Raw genomic sequence first — 17,248 nt, forward strand, 5'->3', positions numbered from 1 at the left:
CACTTTTGGAGGATGGCCTGGAGTCAAGAAAAGGAAAACACGAAAAACATCAGGGACAGACTGATATTCTGCAAAAGGTACAGGGATTGGACTGCTGAGGACTGGGGTAAAGTAATTTTCTCTGATGAATCCCCTTTCCGATTGTTTGGGGCATCCGGAAAAAAGCTTGTCCGGGGAAGACAAGATGAGCGCTACCATCAGTCCTGTGCCATGCCAACAGTAAAACATCCTGAGATCATTCATATGTGGGGTTGCTTCTCAGCCAAGGGAGTGGGCTCACTCACAATTTTGCCTAAGAACACAGCCATGAATAAAGAATGGTACATACACATCCTCCGAGAGCAACTTCTCCCAACCATCCAGGAAAAGTTTGGCGATGAACAATGCCTTTTCCAGCATGATGGAGCACCTTGCCATAAGGTGCTCTTGGGGAACAAAACATCGATATTTTAGGTCCATGGCCAGGAAACTCCCCAGACCTTAATCCCATTGAGAACTTGTGGTCAATCCTCAAGAGGTGGGTAGACAAACAAAACCCCACAAATTCTGACAAACTCCAAGCATTGATTATGCAAGAAAGGGCTGCCATCCGTCAGGATGTGGCCCAGAAGTTAATTGATAGCATGCCAGAGCGGATTGCAGAGGTCTTGAAAAAGAAAGGTCAACTCTGCAAATATTGACTCTTTGTATCAACTTCATGTAATTGTCAATAAAAGCCTTTGACACTTATGAAATGCTTGTAATTATACTTCAGTATTCCATAGTAACATCTGACAAAAATATCTAAAGACACTGAAGCAGCAAACTTTGGAAATTAATATTTGTGTCATTCTCAAAACTTTTAGCCATGACTGTATAGCTTCAAACTGGTCAGTCCTTGCATCTGGAGCGCTGTCTATGTGGTGTAATATTTTCCCATCCCTCAGCTGTATGTTCAAATAAGTGGCAGGATGGACATTTTTTGTATTTATTTTTATTTGCAGACTCTAGTTTTAAAGGTTTGTATGATATCTTTATGTTGATATTTATGTTTGATTTATGTACCTTTCTTTTGAGTCATTTTGAATTAAATCCATCATTCTCTAATATGTTTAAGAACCTTTGTTTAGCATTAATAAAGCATAACATGGCTGCATGGGCTTTATACTAATGCGACTCTATGGAGCCAATAACAATATCCGCGACAGGTATAATGCCAGGAACCTTTTGTGGATTTGACAGCTCTAACCCAGTTCCACCCCCAACACTGTCAAAACAACAGCTATGTGGGAGTCGGCTAGTTCAATCTGAATTAATCTAGCCCAAAGTCTAGTTAAAGGCCATAATAAAGTGCCTTCGGAAAGTATTCAGATCCCTTCACTTTTCCAGATTTTGTTACGTTAAAGCCTTATTCTAAAATTTAATAAAGTTTTTTCCCCTCATCAATCTATACACAATACCGCATAATGACAAAGCAAAAACTGTTTTTTAGAAATGTTTGCAAATTTATTTGCTCTGACACAAATGTATTTACTTTTGACACATTCTCTGTTTCTTCAAATTATTTCCAATCAAAATTACACTGAGCCCTACAGTGAAGGCACAATTTACGAGGACTTCAGTGCATTCAGACCGGAAGTCATGTGCCTGGTGTAAAATGGTTGGAGATGACAGGAAAAACAAGCGGTGAGGTTGTTCCTAGAATTTAACTAGAGCCATTAAGCAATTAACCCTTAGGCAGAAAGTTATCCAATGCTGGCAATGTCTTCTAGGTACTTTTCAAACCAATTACTGACAGAAAACAGACTGATTTCACATAATTTGGATCTAGTGCAAATAAAAATGAATGGTTTAAATTTCTTATTTCTGGTTCATAGGTTGGAAGGTTTACACCAAAACCGTTCACACAAATTAGCAACAGTGGCAGTGGGTAAGTTAGTTTTGAGTGGGTGGAGACTTCAGTAGGAGCAATGGAATGGTCTAAAATGAGAAGAACCGGCATGGTATACTGATGGTTTCTCGGAACTGATGGCTTCTACGGTAAGGTGGAGTACATTTTATCTCAGCCTAACCCTTTTCCTAACCTTAACCTAATTATCCTAACATGCTACTTTAATTCTCCTAACCTGCTACTTTAATTCTCCTAACCTGCTACTTTAATTCTCCTAACCTGCTACGTTAATTCTTCTTATCTGCCATGTTAATTCTCCTAACCTGCTACATTAATTCTCCCTCAAGCCACAACCGTGAAAGCCATTAGTTCCAAAAAACTATCAGTGTCACCACACTTGGGCCATGCAAAACGAACTTGGCCAATGTTAATGGACATAAGCCACCTGGCTTACATTTCTAACAGATAGATGAACCCAGAACATGTATAATGCTACTAAAAAATCAAATACATAAAAAAAGATTATGTTAAAGTATAAAACATTGCTGTTTACATCTACTGATGTTGACACAAAGCTTGAAATGGAATGTTTTTTTTTTATGATGGAATGGAATGCAATGCTGATAGTTGATGTCTGACAATTGAAACGTAATTTTCCCAAAATGTTCCCTATTTGCATGACATTTCGCACGATAAAAAAACATTTAGCATATTCTCTGATTCTAAAGCCACGTTTATACCTGCCGCTAACATGTGTCCAGTGTCCACATACAGTGGACGGATGAGACACACATTTTTGTGTCGACGGAACAGACCTTGATCAGATAGTGATTTGATAATCTTGATCGGATGACGACCACATGTTAATGCAAGGTGTAAACAGGACTTAAGAGGTCTTGCATGTCCATTGAGTCCAACTGCCAAAGACAAGTATTCATTAAGAGATGCCTAAAGGAAGCTATGTCAACAACAGCTGTTTTCACCATTGTTTCGAGTTAAGAAATCACTATTTCAAAGAAAATAAAAAAGCATATTATGCTAATCAATACGGCAGAAAAACCTGGCTAAAAGTTAATTAAATATACCACGAGGATGCCTTATTTCTTTAAACATTAAATTTGTCATCCCTTTTCAACTGCAGTTGTTGTAGAAAGTGCCATCAGTGTTTGTGGTGAGATGGCGATGTTGAAATGGGTGAGGGTAGAAATATATGCCTAAGATGGCTGATGTTCACATATTGAACATCAACTCACACATGCTCTCATTCAAAGATGCTCTGACAAACACACACACATTCATAGATGCAGTGAAAAAACACATACATTCTTTTTCACATTCATAGATTCACAGAAATGTACACTACATCGCACACGCACACACACTGTACATGCACACAGACACACACACCTGTACAAAGCGATGGAGTGTAGGCTATTCTGGAGTTTTACTGTTCCTGTTCCTTAGCCTGGGCCTGAGCAAGGGCTTTCTCTGCACTGGATGAGCCCTCGAAGCGTTGTGAGGCGATGGCCGCTTGGTGGGACATGCTCTTTTTCACCATGTCCCCCTTCCTCCACAGAGTGATCTCCTAGAACAAGGCAATAAAACAGAATGAAACGGGGAGAGACTACCTGGACTTGTCCAATAAGAACGTCCATTTTTATTTCCCGTTGTGATAATGAACACATCCCAGTTTAACTACTGAACTCACCAACACACAGCCTACTATACTCAACCTTGTCTCAGGATGGTAAGTTGGTGGTTGAAGATATCCCTCTAGTGGTGTGGGGGCTGTGCTTTGGCAAAGTGGGTGGGGTTATATCCTGCCTGTTTGGCCCTGTCCGGGGGTATCATCGGATGGGGCCATAGTGTCTCCTGACCCGTCCTGTCTCAGCCTCCAGTATTTATGCTGCAGTAGTGTGTGTCGGGGGGCTAGGGTCAGTCTGTTATATCTGGAGAATTTATCCTGTCTTATCCGGTGTCCTGTGTGCATTTTAGGATGCTCTCTCTAATTCTCTCTTTCTTTCTTTCTCTCTCTCTCTCTCTGAGGACCGGAGCCCTAGGACCATGCCTCAGGACTACCTGGCATGATGACTCCTAGTTGTCCCCAGTCCACCTGGCCGTGCTGCTGCTCCAGTTTCAACTGTTCTGCCTGTGGCTATGGAATCCTGACCTGTTCACTGTGATTACTATTATTTGACCATGCTGGTCATTTATGAACATTTGAACATCTTAGCCATGTTGTTATAATCTCCACCCGGCACAGCCAGAAGAGGACTGGCCACCCCTCATAGCCTGGTTCCTCTCTAGGTTTCCTTTCTAGGGAGTTTTTCCTAGCCACCGTGCTTCTACACCTGCATTGCTTATTGTTTGGGGATTTAGGCTGGGTTTCTGTACAGCACTTTGATATATCAGCTGATGTAAGAAGGGCTATATAAATACATTTGATTTGGTGTACACCTCATGTTACAATTTGCTATGGTGTGATACAGGTATGATAGGACCTCTATTTGATGTCCTTTCTTTACATCCCAATACAAATACATTTTTTGTTACAGCCTACTGTTTCACAGCACCCATACACAGAGTTGAAATGAACAATGTGCTGACCTTGACATGAACCACAAATTTGTCACCAATCAGATCAAATAGAACAACAGCAGCTACCTGCCTGCCATTCTATCTCTATTGTGTGTTTACTGTTTATACTGTCTCTACTATGTATCTGCATGTACCTGCTGTTTGAAGTAACGCCTCTCCTCCTCATCTATGAGTACTAGGTTGAGGTAGTACCGCACAGAGTACTTCTTGTTGATGTCCCTCATTGTAGGAGTCATCTCATAGCCAGCCAGAAATAGTCGGATAGGGATGGACTCGCCTGAAAGACAAAAGCCATACTATTAAAGTGATAGTTCACTGTAAAATATATGTTTTTTGTCAGACGTTTTCAATCCAAGTCCCATGCCCATTGTTTGTGTAAATCCAGCATGGAGGCTGGTAAAAGGAGAATCCGCAGGATGTGCTCATTGTAATGGCGGGAATAAAGTCAACGGAAAACTATCAAACATACAGTTCCATTCCAGCCATTAGAATGAGCCCTTCCTCTGGTTTCTCCTTCCACCAGCCTCCACTGGTTGTCGGTGCCACTTACCTCTCACTGGTGCTCCGTCCATAATCTCATACTTGGCTATGGTGTCATTCTCATGGTACACATTTGGGCCCGTGCCTGTCGTTTCTCGCTTGATGATGTCAATCTCCATGTGTCTGATCTTGAGCCGTACCAAGAGGAAGTAAATCTTTCCCACGATTACATCTTTTAGGTGGTATCTGCATTAAAGGGACAGTTCACAGTTAAAGGGACTGTTTAAATGGCATATTTAGGTTATGGTTTCCTTACCTTGAAAGCAGTCTATGGACAAGGAGAGACCGAAATCCACACTTTGGTTTTGATTAACTATCCACTTCCATCCAATGCTAATAAACAGTAATGACAGAAGTTGTCATAACAAGTAATTGACAATGTTTCACTCGCCTCAAACTGATCAGTGTTTAATTTGCGACAAAAGCTACTTCAAATGTCCTATTACATTCAGATGTTTTTTCCTCAAAAATCATACGATACAGCACTATCAACAAGGCAGATCCTACAGGCCATAATTTTGTGCCACAAAAAGGGACTCAGGAAAATTTTAATTGGCTCAGAACAGGGAAGCACGGCTGGCCCTTGGATGTACACAGAGAGCTAACATAAATATATATATTTTTAGATATATTTTATTTAACCTTTATTTAACTAAGCAAGTCAGTTAAGAACAAATTCTTATTTACAATGACAGCCTACCCGGCCAAACCAGGACGACGCTGGGACAATTGTGCACCACCCTATGGGACTCCCAATCACCGCCGGATGTGATACAGCCTGGATTCGAACCAGGGACTGTAGTGACGCTTCTTGCACTGAGATGCAGTGCCTTAGACCACTTGCGAGCCCCCAAAAATGTTTATGTTGAATGCACCGAGCTGTCTGTTTGAACTACTTGCGCACAGCTCGAACACCCATGCATACCCCACAAGACATGCCACAAGAGGTCTCTTCACAGTCCCCAAGTCCAGAACAGACTATGGGAGGCACACAGTACTACATAGAACCATGACTACATGGAACTCTATTCCACATCAAGTAACTGATGCAAGCAGTAAAATTAGATATAAAAAAACAGATTAAAAAATACACCTTATGGAACAGCCGGGACTGTGAAGCAACACAAACATAGGCACAGACACATGCATACACACACATGTTAACATATGCACTATACACACACATACACTGGGATTTTGTATTATAGATATGTGGTAGTGGTGGAGTAGGGGCCTGAGGGCACAGTGTGCTGTGAAATCTGTGAATGTATAGTAATGTTTGTAAAATTGTATAACTGCCTTCATTTTGCTGGACCCCAGGAAGAGTAGCTGCTGCCTTGGTAGCAGTTAATGGGGATCCTTAATAAATACAAATATAAACATGCTATTAGCATAGGAGTTTAGGGAAGTTGAACCAGGGAGACTTAAGTTTGACTTCACTAATGCTCTGCTATCTCATCATTCAAAAACATGATTTTTTTTCCAAATTGGATAAACCATGGTAACAGTCATACTTGGACTTGTTGTACTCAAACTCAATGTGTAGACAGTCTTCGATTCCCACTTCCATCTTGATCGACGAGTTGAGTTCTGGGTATGTGCTGAGCGTGTGCACGACAATGTCCATCTCTTTACTGATGTCGTTCAGTCTCCGGCTTACCGTTGCCCTCAGAAAGTAGCTAAAATATAAAAGAGAAGAGGCAGAAAATCAACTAATCTACTTAATGGGTATAAATGCATGATGCACAAAGAACAATTCAGAAAGTCTCCAATAGGAGTCACATTCTACCCATAAAAGCCACAAATAGTTGGTGAGACACAGTAGAAATCAGGTGAAGTCTGTGCTTTGATATAACTGTATTTGCATTTCACTCTACAGACAAATGATACTCTCATGTTAACATATTTGACATATGTACAGAAGTTAAGCTACTGTAGATATACACTGTACTGGAGACATCAGAAATGGCAATTCTCTAGACTGGGCTCCAGTCTATCTCTATTTTCAGATTCTATTATTTCTGTTTCTATTTCCTTGTTTTGCCAAGGCAACAATTCTGTTTAGTTGACTGCAGAACTCTTTAAATGGCACTCTAGAGGTCCATTCTTTTGGACAAAGGCATTTTTATCACAGACAATCAGCTTTACAATGCTTAAAATTATTACATTTAACTAAATGGCCTAGAATCACATGCAATCCATTGACAATTCCCCATTACCAAAGACAACAACTAGAATGCACTATTATTAGGCGAATGAAATAACAGTGAAATCGCATTTAGTGATGGAACTCAAATTGTGTGTGAGGGTAATTGATTTTGACCTATAATGTTGTACAAATGGTTCATGCATGGATTGTTGCCAGATACTTGCTTACCGTAATTTGACATTCTGGCCTGTGTAGGACTCGTATGGTTTCTCCACGTGTGTAAACTCAAAGTCAAAGGTCTGGGACTGCGTTAGCTCTCCCGGTCTGGCCAAGTCTTTAACCAGAGACACAAACTCATGGTGGTTCCCCCTGTCGTAGTACAGCTCTGACAAGAGAGAAATAGTTGTTAGAGTCACCAGTTTTCAATGGTGAAAAATAATATAGAAGAGTTTACAGATTAATTTCTATCCCTTTAAAAGGTGCTACAAATGACAACTGGTTACTGCATCTTACAACTGCGTAATAACGTTTATTACAATAAAGGACCTATGCTATAGGCCACATTTATGTTCAAGTGTAACTGACAGGTGAAGTTAGTATCATGATTCTCACACATCTCTAAACTTCTGACCAGGCAGATAACTAATCTACTGTAGGAGAGTTTCTGTGGCACAATAGTGCTTCTGTTTATCACTTATATCACAGCCAACCACAGGGCACAACGTTTTAACCCGTGCCCATGCAGCGTGCAGTGAATAGACTAATGAGCATGGCATGGCTTAATACGTTCACTCATCGACTAAAACGTTGCATATCAATTGTAACATACTCAAAGCAAACTAAAGACCAGCTGGTGATAACATATATTTCTCTCTCAACGGGCAACACACGTAGCACATACATGTATGTCATATAACTTGGGTCATCGAGCTACAGTTGCAACATTGATCAATCAATCAACACAGATAGTTAATTTAATCAGCTTGACAATTCATTAGGATGACAACATCACGAATAGAGACTTCTTAATTGAAGAAAATCCATGTTTTGCCCCATGGATAACTGTGTAGCTTATTAAGTTTTTTTGGCAGTGACAACCCTGCTGTGTCACAGACTTACCAATCTGCCCAATAAACTCCATTTTGATGCCTTGATGCTCGAGTCTTTTCCCTGGATTCTTAAGTGTTACGTTGACGTTTCCAGATACTGTCTCACCATCATATAACAGAAAATATTTGTCCTTTTTCCCATCCTCAGTCTTATGTTCAACTTTCTTTCTTGTCTCAGCGTCTTTCAAAACGATATCGATTTCGGCACTTTGACCAAAACTAAAGAAACTCATCACTGGACCTTGTTTCGGAGCCTATGCCTTTTACAACAAGCCTTTGTAGATTTTGCATGTACAACAAAACTCCTACGTTACTGTATTCCAAATGCTTCTTACGAGTGATTTCCTCCGGAATTTAGATTGTGCTGTCTGTCCTATGATACAAAACTAATTGGAGCGATTGTTGAATGTTTCCAATTACAGCAGTATTGCAATGCCCACTGTAGCGTTTCCTTGTTAAATGCGCATGCGTGTAACTGCAGGCTCGGGATCAGTGTAATGTGCATTGAATGCAGATATTCTACAGATAGAAATGGCCAAATCATTTTGGATAGCTATAGCCAACTTCACACTGACACCATATCAGATCACAGAGAAATATTGAATTTTTCATTTAAATTCTTGTGATTTTCCTGACCCCCTTGCTCAATGAATGTATTTCTTATCCATTATAGCTAGAAGAAAGTAACCACCTACATCAAGAAAAATAATTATATTCTAGATGTGGCAAAATGAAACAATATATAAGCAATAAGGCCCTAGGGGCTGTGGTATATGGCCAATATACAACGGCAAAGGGATGTTCTTACGTACGACACAATGCGGAGTGCATGTATACAGCCCTTAGCTGTGGTATATTGCCCATATACCACTAACCCCAGAGGTGCCTTATTGCTATTATGAACTGGTTACCAACATAATTAGAGAAGAAAAAAATATTGTTTTGTTATATCCGTATCACTGCTGTCAGCCAATCAGCATTCAGGGCTCCCAACCACCCGGTTTATAAAAACATATTTGTCAACCAAAGCTGTCGGCGTCAGATTCTGCGCAATTTCGACGCCACATTTCTGGCGTAAATATAACCGACGATGACGTAGGTCAAGGGCGAGACTGTAGAGGAGTTGGCGGGTTTATTCAAAGAAAGATGGAGTTAATACATGCACTAGATTTTCTGAAATTGAAAGACGTCTCCGGAGGTAAGTCCTAATTTGAAAGGATATGTGTATTTAAGTAGTACGGAAATAATGATTGGCCTGCTTATATTATTGATATTTTAACGAATTTGCAGTGCCAAGTTGCAAGAGAACCGATACTATCTAGTTAGCGTGAACGCCTGACGTGGCGTGTTATGCCTGTTTTTTGCTAGCCAGCTAGCTACTAATATGTTGTGTCACCAACTTCAGTGATGTGAACTTATCTAAAACTTTACCAATACTATTGTGGCAGGTTTTTATCGACTTAGCTAGCTAACGTGACATTGTATTGTTATAAAATGTAACTGTGTTCGTGAAGTTTCAATTGTCACTTGTTAAATTTAAGTTGCCAACTTCACCTGAACATTCCAGAACGTAGGAACAAATGTCAAATTTCGCTGTACTTAACAAAGAAATAGTCAGGGTTTAGCTAATAATTCTCACATTTACCTACAACAATAATGACTTGACAAAGTATCATCATGACGTAGGCGTAAGAATCGATGTTTGGAATAAAGTAACGTTACAGGCTGACTACACCGCTCGCGTGCGTTGCAAAATAAATGTGGAAATCTATGTTATTCATTATTGCGAGCGTCGGAGTTGCTAAGGGCTAAAATAGAAGTGCTATTTCTGACGCAGATCGTGCTGCAAGTCCTGCCTTTCCCATCTCCTCATTGGTTTATAGAAGCAGGTATTCCCTTGCCATCTCCTCATTGGTTATACCCACGTGGGTGACTGAAAGACAAACAAGGTCAGGTAATGCACCTAATTTAGAAAGTTGCCAATCGTAATATAATGTCAAGAGAAGGAAAAAGCCTGGAAGGAAGAGATGACTAGAAACAATTCGGTTGACTGTTTTATGTGTGGATTAATTGGCGGCGTAGAGGACCTTGTGCATTTCATATAAATATTGAGTTGTTATTTTACATCACAGGACAAATTAGCTAGCAACCGCAAGCTAGCTAAATATGACAAATTAGCTAGCAAGTAGAGGTCGACCGATTTAATTGGAATGGCCGATTTCAGGTTTTCATAACAATTGGTAATCAGCATTTCTGGACACCAATTATGGCCGATTACATGGCACTCCACGAGGAGACAGCGTGGCAGGCTGACTACCTGTTACGTGAGTGCAGGAAGGAGCCATGGTAAGTTGCTAGTTATGATTAAACGTATCTTATAAAACACAGTCTTCACATAATCACTAGTTAACTACACATGGTTGACGATATTACTAGTTTATCTAGCTTGTCCTGCGTTGCATATAATTGATGCGGTGCCTGTTAATTTATAATTTAATCACAGCCTACTTCACCAAACAGGTAATGATTTAACAAGCGCATTTGTGAAAAAAACACTGTTGCACCAATGTGTACCTGACCATAAACATCAATGCCTTTAAAATCAATACACAAGTATATATTTTTAAACCTGCGTATTTAGTTAATATTGCCTGCTAACGTTAATTTCTTTTAACTAGGGAAGTTGTCACTTCTCTTGCGTTCTGTGCAAGCAGAGTCCGGGTATATGCAGCAGTTTGGGCTGCCTGGCTCGTTGCGAACTGAACTGAAGACAATTTCTTCCTAACAAAGACCAAAATTAATTTGCCAGGATTATACATAATTATGACATAACATTGAAGGTTGTTCAATGTAACTGCGATATTTAGACTTAGGGATGCCACCCGTTAAAGTACGGAACTGTTCTGTATTTCACTGAGAGAATAAACGTTTTGTTTTCAAAATGATAGTGTCCTGATTTGACCATATTAATGACCTAAGGCTTGTCTTTGTGTGTTATTATATTCTAACTAAGTCTATGATTTGATAGAGCAGTCTCACTGAGCGGTGGAAGGCAGCAGCAGGCTCGTAAGCATTCATTCAAACAGCACTTTCCTGCATTTGCCAGCAGCTCTTTGCTGTGCTTCAAGCATTGCACTGTTTGACTTCAAGCCCGTCGGGCCCTCATACCACCCTCGTGGAGTCTGTTTCTGACCGTTTGAGCAGACACATGCACATTTGTGGCCTGCTGGAGGTCATTTTACAGGGCTCTGGCAGTGCTCCTCCTGCTCCTCCTTGCACAAAGGCGGAGGTAGCGGTCCTGCTGCTGGGTTGTTGCCCTCCTACGGCCTCCTCCACGTCTCCTGATGTACTGGCCTGTCTCCTGGTAGCGCCTCCATGCTCTGGACACTACGCTGACAGACGCAGCAAACCTTCTTGCCACAGCTCGCATTTATGTACCATCCTGGATGAGCTGCACTACCTGAGCCACTTGTGTGGGTTGTAGACTCCGTCTCATGCTACCACTAGAGTGAAAGCACCGCCAGCATTCAGAAGTGACCAAAACATCAGCCAGGAAGCATAGGAACTGAGAAGTGGTCTGTGGTCACCACCTGCAGAACCACTCCTTTATTGGAGGTGTCTTGCTAATTGCCTATAATTTCCACCTGTTGTCTATTCCATTTGCACAACAGCATGTGAAATTTGTCAATCAGTGTTGCTTCCTAAGTGGACAGTTTTATTTCACAGAAGTGTGATTGACTTGGAAATCAAATCAAATTTATTTATATAGCCCTTCGTACATCAGCTGATATCTCAAAGTGCTGTACAGAAACCCAGCCTAAAACCTCAAACAGCAAGCAATGCAGGTGTAGAAGCACGGTGGCTAGGAAAAACTCCCTAGAAAGGCCAAAACCTAGGAAGAAACGTAGAGAGGAACCAGGCTATGTGGGGTGGCCAGTCCTCTTCTGGCTGTGCCGGGTGGAGATTATAACAGAACATGGCCAAGATGTTCAAATGTTCATAAATGACCAGCATGGTCTAATAATAATAATAATAATAATAATAATAATGCAGAACAGTTGAAACTGGAGCAGCAGCACGGCCAGGTGGACTGGGGACAGCAAGGAGTCATCATGTCAGGTAGTCCTGGGGCATGGTCCTAGGGCTCAGATCCTCCGAGAGAGATAGAAGGAGAGAATTAGAGAACGCACACTTAGATTCACACAGGACACCGAATAGGACAGGAGAAGTACTCCAGATATAACAAACTGACCCCAGCCCCCCCGACACATAAACTACTGCAGCATAAATACTGGAGGCTGAGACAGGAGAGGTCAACCCAGGCAGGATGACCACATCAGTGAATCAACCCACTCAGGTGACGCACCCCCTCCAGGGACGGCATGAGAGAGCACCAGTAAGCCAGTGACTCAGTAGCCCCTGTAATAGGGTTAGAGGCAGATAATCCCAGTGGAAAGAGGGGAACCGGCCAGGCAGAGACAGCAAGGGCGGTTCGTTGCTCCAGAGCCTTTCCGTTCACCTTCCCACTCCTGGGCCAGACTACACTCAATCATATGACCCACTGAAGAGATGAGTCTTCAGTAAAGACTTAAAGGTTGAGACCGAGTTTGCGTCTCTGACATGGGTAGGCAGACCGTTCCATAAAAATGGAGCTCTATAGGAGAAAGCCCTGCCTCCAGCTGTTTGCTTAGAAATTCTAGGGACAATTAGGAGGCCTGCGTCTTGTGACCGTAGCGTACGTGTAGGTATGTATGGCAGGACCAAATCAGAGAGATAGGTAGGAGCAAGCCCATGTAATGCTTTGTAGGTTAGCCGTAAAACCTTGAAATCAGCCCTTGCTTTGACAGGAAGCCAGTGTAGAGAGGCTAGCACTGGAGTAATATGATCAACATTTTGGGTTCTAGTCAGGATTCTAGCAGCCGTATTTAGCACTAACTGAAGTTTATTTAGTGCTTTATCCGGGTAGCCGGAAAGTAGAGCATTGCAGTAGTCTAACCTAGAAGTGACAAAAGCATGGATTAATTTTTCTGCATCATTTTTGGACAGAAAGTTTCTGATTTTTGCAATGTTACGTAGATGGAAAAAAGCTGTCCTTGAAATGGTCTTGATATGTTCTTCAAAAGAGAGATCAGGGTCCAGAGTAACTCCGAGGTCCTTCACAGTTTTATTTGAGACGACTATACAACCATTAAGATTAATTGTCAGATTCAACAGAAGATCTCTTTGTTTCTTGGGACCTAGAACAAGCATCTCTGTTTTGTTCGAGTTTAAAAGTAGAAAGTTTGCAGCCATCCACTTCCTTATGTCTGAAACACATGCTTCTAGCAAGGGCAATTTTGGGGCTTCACCATGTTTCATTGAAATGTACAGCTGTGTGTCATCCGCATAGCAGTGAAAGTTAACATTATGTTTTCGAATAACATCCCCAAGAGGTAATATATATATATATATAGTGGTCCTAAAACGGAACCTTGAGGAACACCAAAATTTACAGTTGATTTGTCAGAGGACAAACCATTCATAGAGACAAACTGATATCTTTCCGACAGATAAGATGTAAACCAGGCCAGAACTTGTCCGTGTAGACCAATTTGGGTTTCCAATCTCTCCAAAAGAATGTGGTGATCGACGGTATCAAAAGCAGCACTAAGGTCTAGGAGCATGAGGACAGATGCAGAGCCTCGGTCCGATGCCATTACCACCTTCACAAGTGCCGTCTCAGTGCTATGATGGGGTCTAAAACCAGACTGAAGCATTTCGTATACATTGTTTGTCTTCAGGAAGGCAGTGAGTTGCTGCGCAACAGCCTTTTCTAAAATTTGACAGGAATGGAAGATTCGATATAGGCCGATAGTTTTTTATATTTTCTGGGTCAAGGTTTGGCTTTTTCAAGAGGTTTTATTACTGCCACTTTTAGTGAGTTTGGTACACATCCGGTGGATAGAGAGCCGTTTATTATGTTCAACATAGGAGAGCGAAGCACAGGAAGCAGCTATTTCAGTAGTTTAGTTGGAATAGGGTCCAGTATGCAGCTTGAAGGTTTAGAGGCCATGATTATTTTCATCATTGTGTCAAGAGATATAGTACTAAAACACTTGAGCGTCTCTCTTGATCCTAGGTCCTGGCAGAGTTGTGCAGACTCAGGACAACTGAGCATTGAAGGAATACGCAGATTTAAAGAGGAGTCCGTAATTTGCTTTCTAATAATCATAATCTTTTCCTCAAAGAAGTTCATGAATTTATCACTGCTAAAGTGAAAGTCATCCTCTCTTGGGGAATGCTGCTTTTTAGTTAGCTTTGCGACAGTATCAAAAAGGAATTTCGGATTGTTCTTATTTTCCACAAATAAGTTAGAAAAATAAGATGATCGAGCAGCAGTAAGGGTTCTTCGGTATTACACAGTACTGTCTTTCCAAGCTTGTCGGAAGACTTCCAGTTTGGTGTGGCGCCATTTCCGTTCCAATTTTCTGGAAGCTTGCTTCAGAGCTCGGGTATTTTCTGTGTACCAGGGAGCTAGTTTCTTATGAGAAATGTTTTTAATTTTTAGGGGTGCAACTGCATCTAGGGTATTGCGCAAGGTTAAATTGAGTTCCTCAGTTAGGTGGTTAACTGATTTTTGTCCTCTGGCGTCCTTGGGTAGACAGAGGGAATCTGGAAGGACATCAAGGAATCTTTGTGTTGTCTGTGAATTTATAGCACGATTTTTGATGTTCCTTGGTTGGGGTCTGAGCAGATTATTTGTTGCAGTTGCAAACGTAATAAAATGGTGGTCCGATAGTCCAGGATTATGAGGAAAAACATTAAGATCCACAACATTTATTCCATTGGACAAAACTAGGTCCAGAGTATGACTGTGACAGTGTGTAACAGTGAGTTACATTGTGTTGTTTAAGTGTTCCCTTTATTTTTTTGAGCAGTGTCTATACATATTTTTTTAGGGTTTGCGTAATATAATTAATTTGAAATTATTTACACTTTTACTTTTTATACTTAAGTATATTTAAAACCAAGTATTTTATGACTTGCTCAAGTAGTATTTTACTGTCTGACTTTTACATTTTCTATTAAGGCATCTTTACTTTTACTCAAGTATGACAATTTAGGTAATTTTTCCACCACTGCATCCTATGATCTGTGGACTGTACATGATACAGACATCTTGGTGTCATCATTGTTAGAGGTCGACCGATTATATTTTTTTCGATATTGATTATTGGAGGACCAAAAAAGCCGATAACGATTAATTGCCCGATTTTATATAAAAATTACAAAACGTATTTTTTTTATATTTGTAATAATGACAATTACAACAATACTGAAGTTCCTATGTGAGTATTCCTACAATACTGAATACCATTGTTCTGTCAATTCTCACATAGGAACTTCAATCTGAGATGCCAAAAATATTTTCCGCTCCAGCTGGCAAGGAATTGACCTATGATAGCTAGCTGATTTATTATCATGTCAAGTCAGTCTTGCATTCATTGTTCAGAGTTTGGGATCAAGTAAGGAGTTGAAACTAACATTCATTGGTGTTTTTTGTGCAGGTTGGGTTGATGCTGTGTGGGATTTTGAATTCACTGAAACTGGACCACTGGATGCTGCCATTGTCATAAAAAATGGATCCAAGGAATTCAAAACGTTGTACAGTCACCTGCTACCCTATATGACTGACACTGAGGTGTCCCCATTAGGAACTGATGGCGCATCACAAGTAAGAACTGTTTTAGTAAAGAATTTAGCTTGAAAATTGCATGGTCTTTTCTGGTTGGCTGTCCTTAACCTCAAGTACTTGTAGCATACCCTTTTTAAAGCTGGAATTGTAATGTTGAAACTGACAGGTCCGTTTAGGATATTACAATAACAAAGAAGTTAATGCCACAAACACTGACACATTGCACGTGCGAAAGAACATCAGAATATGACGTGCGTCGGTAAATGTGGTACATATTCTGATGTTCTTTCGCACGTGCAATGATGTGTTGGTTGCATTAACTTCTTTGTTATTGTAATATCCTAAACGGACCTGTCAGTTTCAACATTACAATTCCAGCTTTAAAAAGGGTATGCTACAAGTACTTGAGGTTAAGGACAGCCAAACAGAAAAGACCATGCTCAGTTTCATCCACAAAAAAAATAACAAAGGTGCTGGAGTGGACAGTAGAGCTGTTTCCTCTCGTGTGAATTTGGTGTTTGGGGTCTTCCTGGGGCATACATCTACATTATAATAAAAAATTGTGCAGTGGAGGCCATGATTTAGAAGCGGCGTTGCGCCACTGCTACATGCATATAGGGGAAACGCTGAATAATTTACAGATCGGTTTGACTAGAAAGTTGGGAACCTTTCTGTTACAGAGAAGCAATCCATAGAATGTACTCTGATTTATCATTCCCTTGATTCCGTGATTGTATTTTTAGAGTGTCTGGACAGTGTTCGGTGACAATGGGGTCTCTGTCAAGTCACTTGTGGCGGTGCTGTCGTACTTTGTCTTGGGAGGGAAGTCCAAAACAGCCAGCGTTCAGCAAAGGATAAGCGCTCTACAGGCATCCTCCCTCTACTTACTGCTACTGGGAATCCCAGGTATTTTCTGTACTGTACTAAGTAAAATTCTGAAGCAAGTTTGATTAGGACTTCTAATGTGGATGGGTGAAAATAATTTCCTTTGGGCTGGATGTTACCCTGTGAATGTGTGTTTACTCTGGTTTGTCTCTTGGTCTTGCCTTTCTGTCTGTCTTCCACAGGTAGTGTGGTCAACAAAATGTTCCACCAAATCCTCTTCGACACTTGCTTGAACACCGTGAGCAACTGTTGGCCCCAGAGCTTAGTCAAGAAGCGCAAGAAAGACACTTTGAAGAGCTCTCAGGCTGACGGCAAAAGGTCCAAACCACACAGGAAAGACAATGATGAGGTTTGTCACAGATATACTGGAAATACTACATTGCCTTTATGTCTGATCAAATCTCAATGATCTTTTAATTTTG

General features: G+C 40.9%; 2 protein-coding genes across 2 annotated transcripts in view; one reads left to right on the top strand and one right to left on the bottom strand.

Moving 5' to 3' along the window:
- Nucleotides 1–1,461: 1,461 nt before the first annotated feature.
- LOC110533524 (vacuolar protein sorting-associated protein 26B-like) lies at nt 1,462–8,789 on the bottom strand. Its single transcript, XM_021617817.2, has 6 exons — nt 8,277–8,789; nt 7,386–7,542; nt 6,523–6,687; nt 5,019–5,194; nt 4,603–4,745; nt 1,462–3,455 (listed from the first exon to the last, which is right to left on the bottom strand). Exons 1-6 carry the CDS (start codon nt 8,497–8,499, stop codon nt 3,315–3,317), a joined length of 1,005 nt encoding a protein of 334 aa, XP_021473492.1. The 5' UTR covers nt 8,500–8,789; the 3' UTR covers nt 1,462–3,314.
- A 522-nt stretch (nt 8,790–9,311) lies between these two features.
- Nucleotides 9,312–17,248, top strand: part of ncapd3 (non-SMC condensin II complex, subunit D3) — a 33,057-nt gene continuing 25,120 nt past the window's right edge. Inside the window, exons 1-4 of the mRNA XM_036989926.1 lie at nt 9,312–9,464; nt 15,814–15,980; nt 16,685–16,847; nt 17,009–17,175. Coding sequence (XP_036845821.1) covers nt 9,413–9,464; nt 15,814–15,980; nt 16,685–16,847; nt 17,009–17,175 — 549 coding nt within the window. The 5' untranslated portion in view covers nt 9,312–9,412. The remainder of the gene's footprint in view (nt 9,465–15,813; nt 15,981–16,684; nt 16,848–17,008; nt 17,176–17,248) is intronic.

The sequence above is a fragment of the Oncorhynchus mykiss genome, chromosome 10, assembly GCF_013265735.2.
Source record: "Oncorhynchus mykiss isolate Arlee chromosome 10, USDA_OmykA_1.1, whole genome shotgun sequence".
NCBI lineage: Eukaryota > Metazoa > Chordata > Actinopteri > Salmoniformes > Salmonidae > Oncorhynchus > Oncorhynchus mykiss.

Bases quoted from the DNA above. Each gene is read 5' to 3' on its own strand.
- LOC110533524 (XM_021617817.2), bottom strand. From the start codon at position 8,499: ATGAGTTTCTTTAGTTTTGGTCAAAGTGCCGAAATCGATATCGTTTTG. The intron at 6,688-7,385 runs GTAAGCAAGTAT...TTTATATTTTAG, and splicing joins GGCCAGAATGTCAAATTACG to CTACTTTCTGAGGGCAACGG. The intron at 4,746-5,018 runs GTAAGTGGCACC...TTTGTCTTTCAG, and splicing joins GGACGGAGCACCAGTGAGAG to GCGAGTCCATCCCTATCCGA.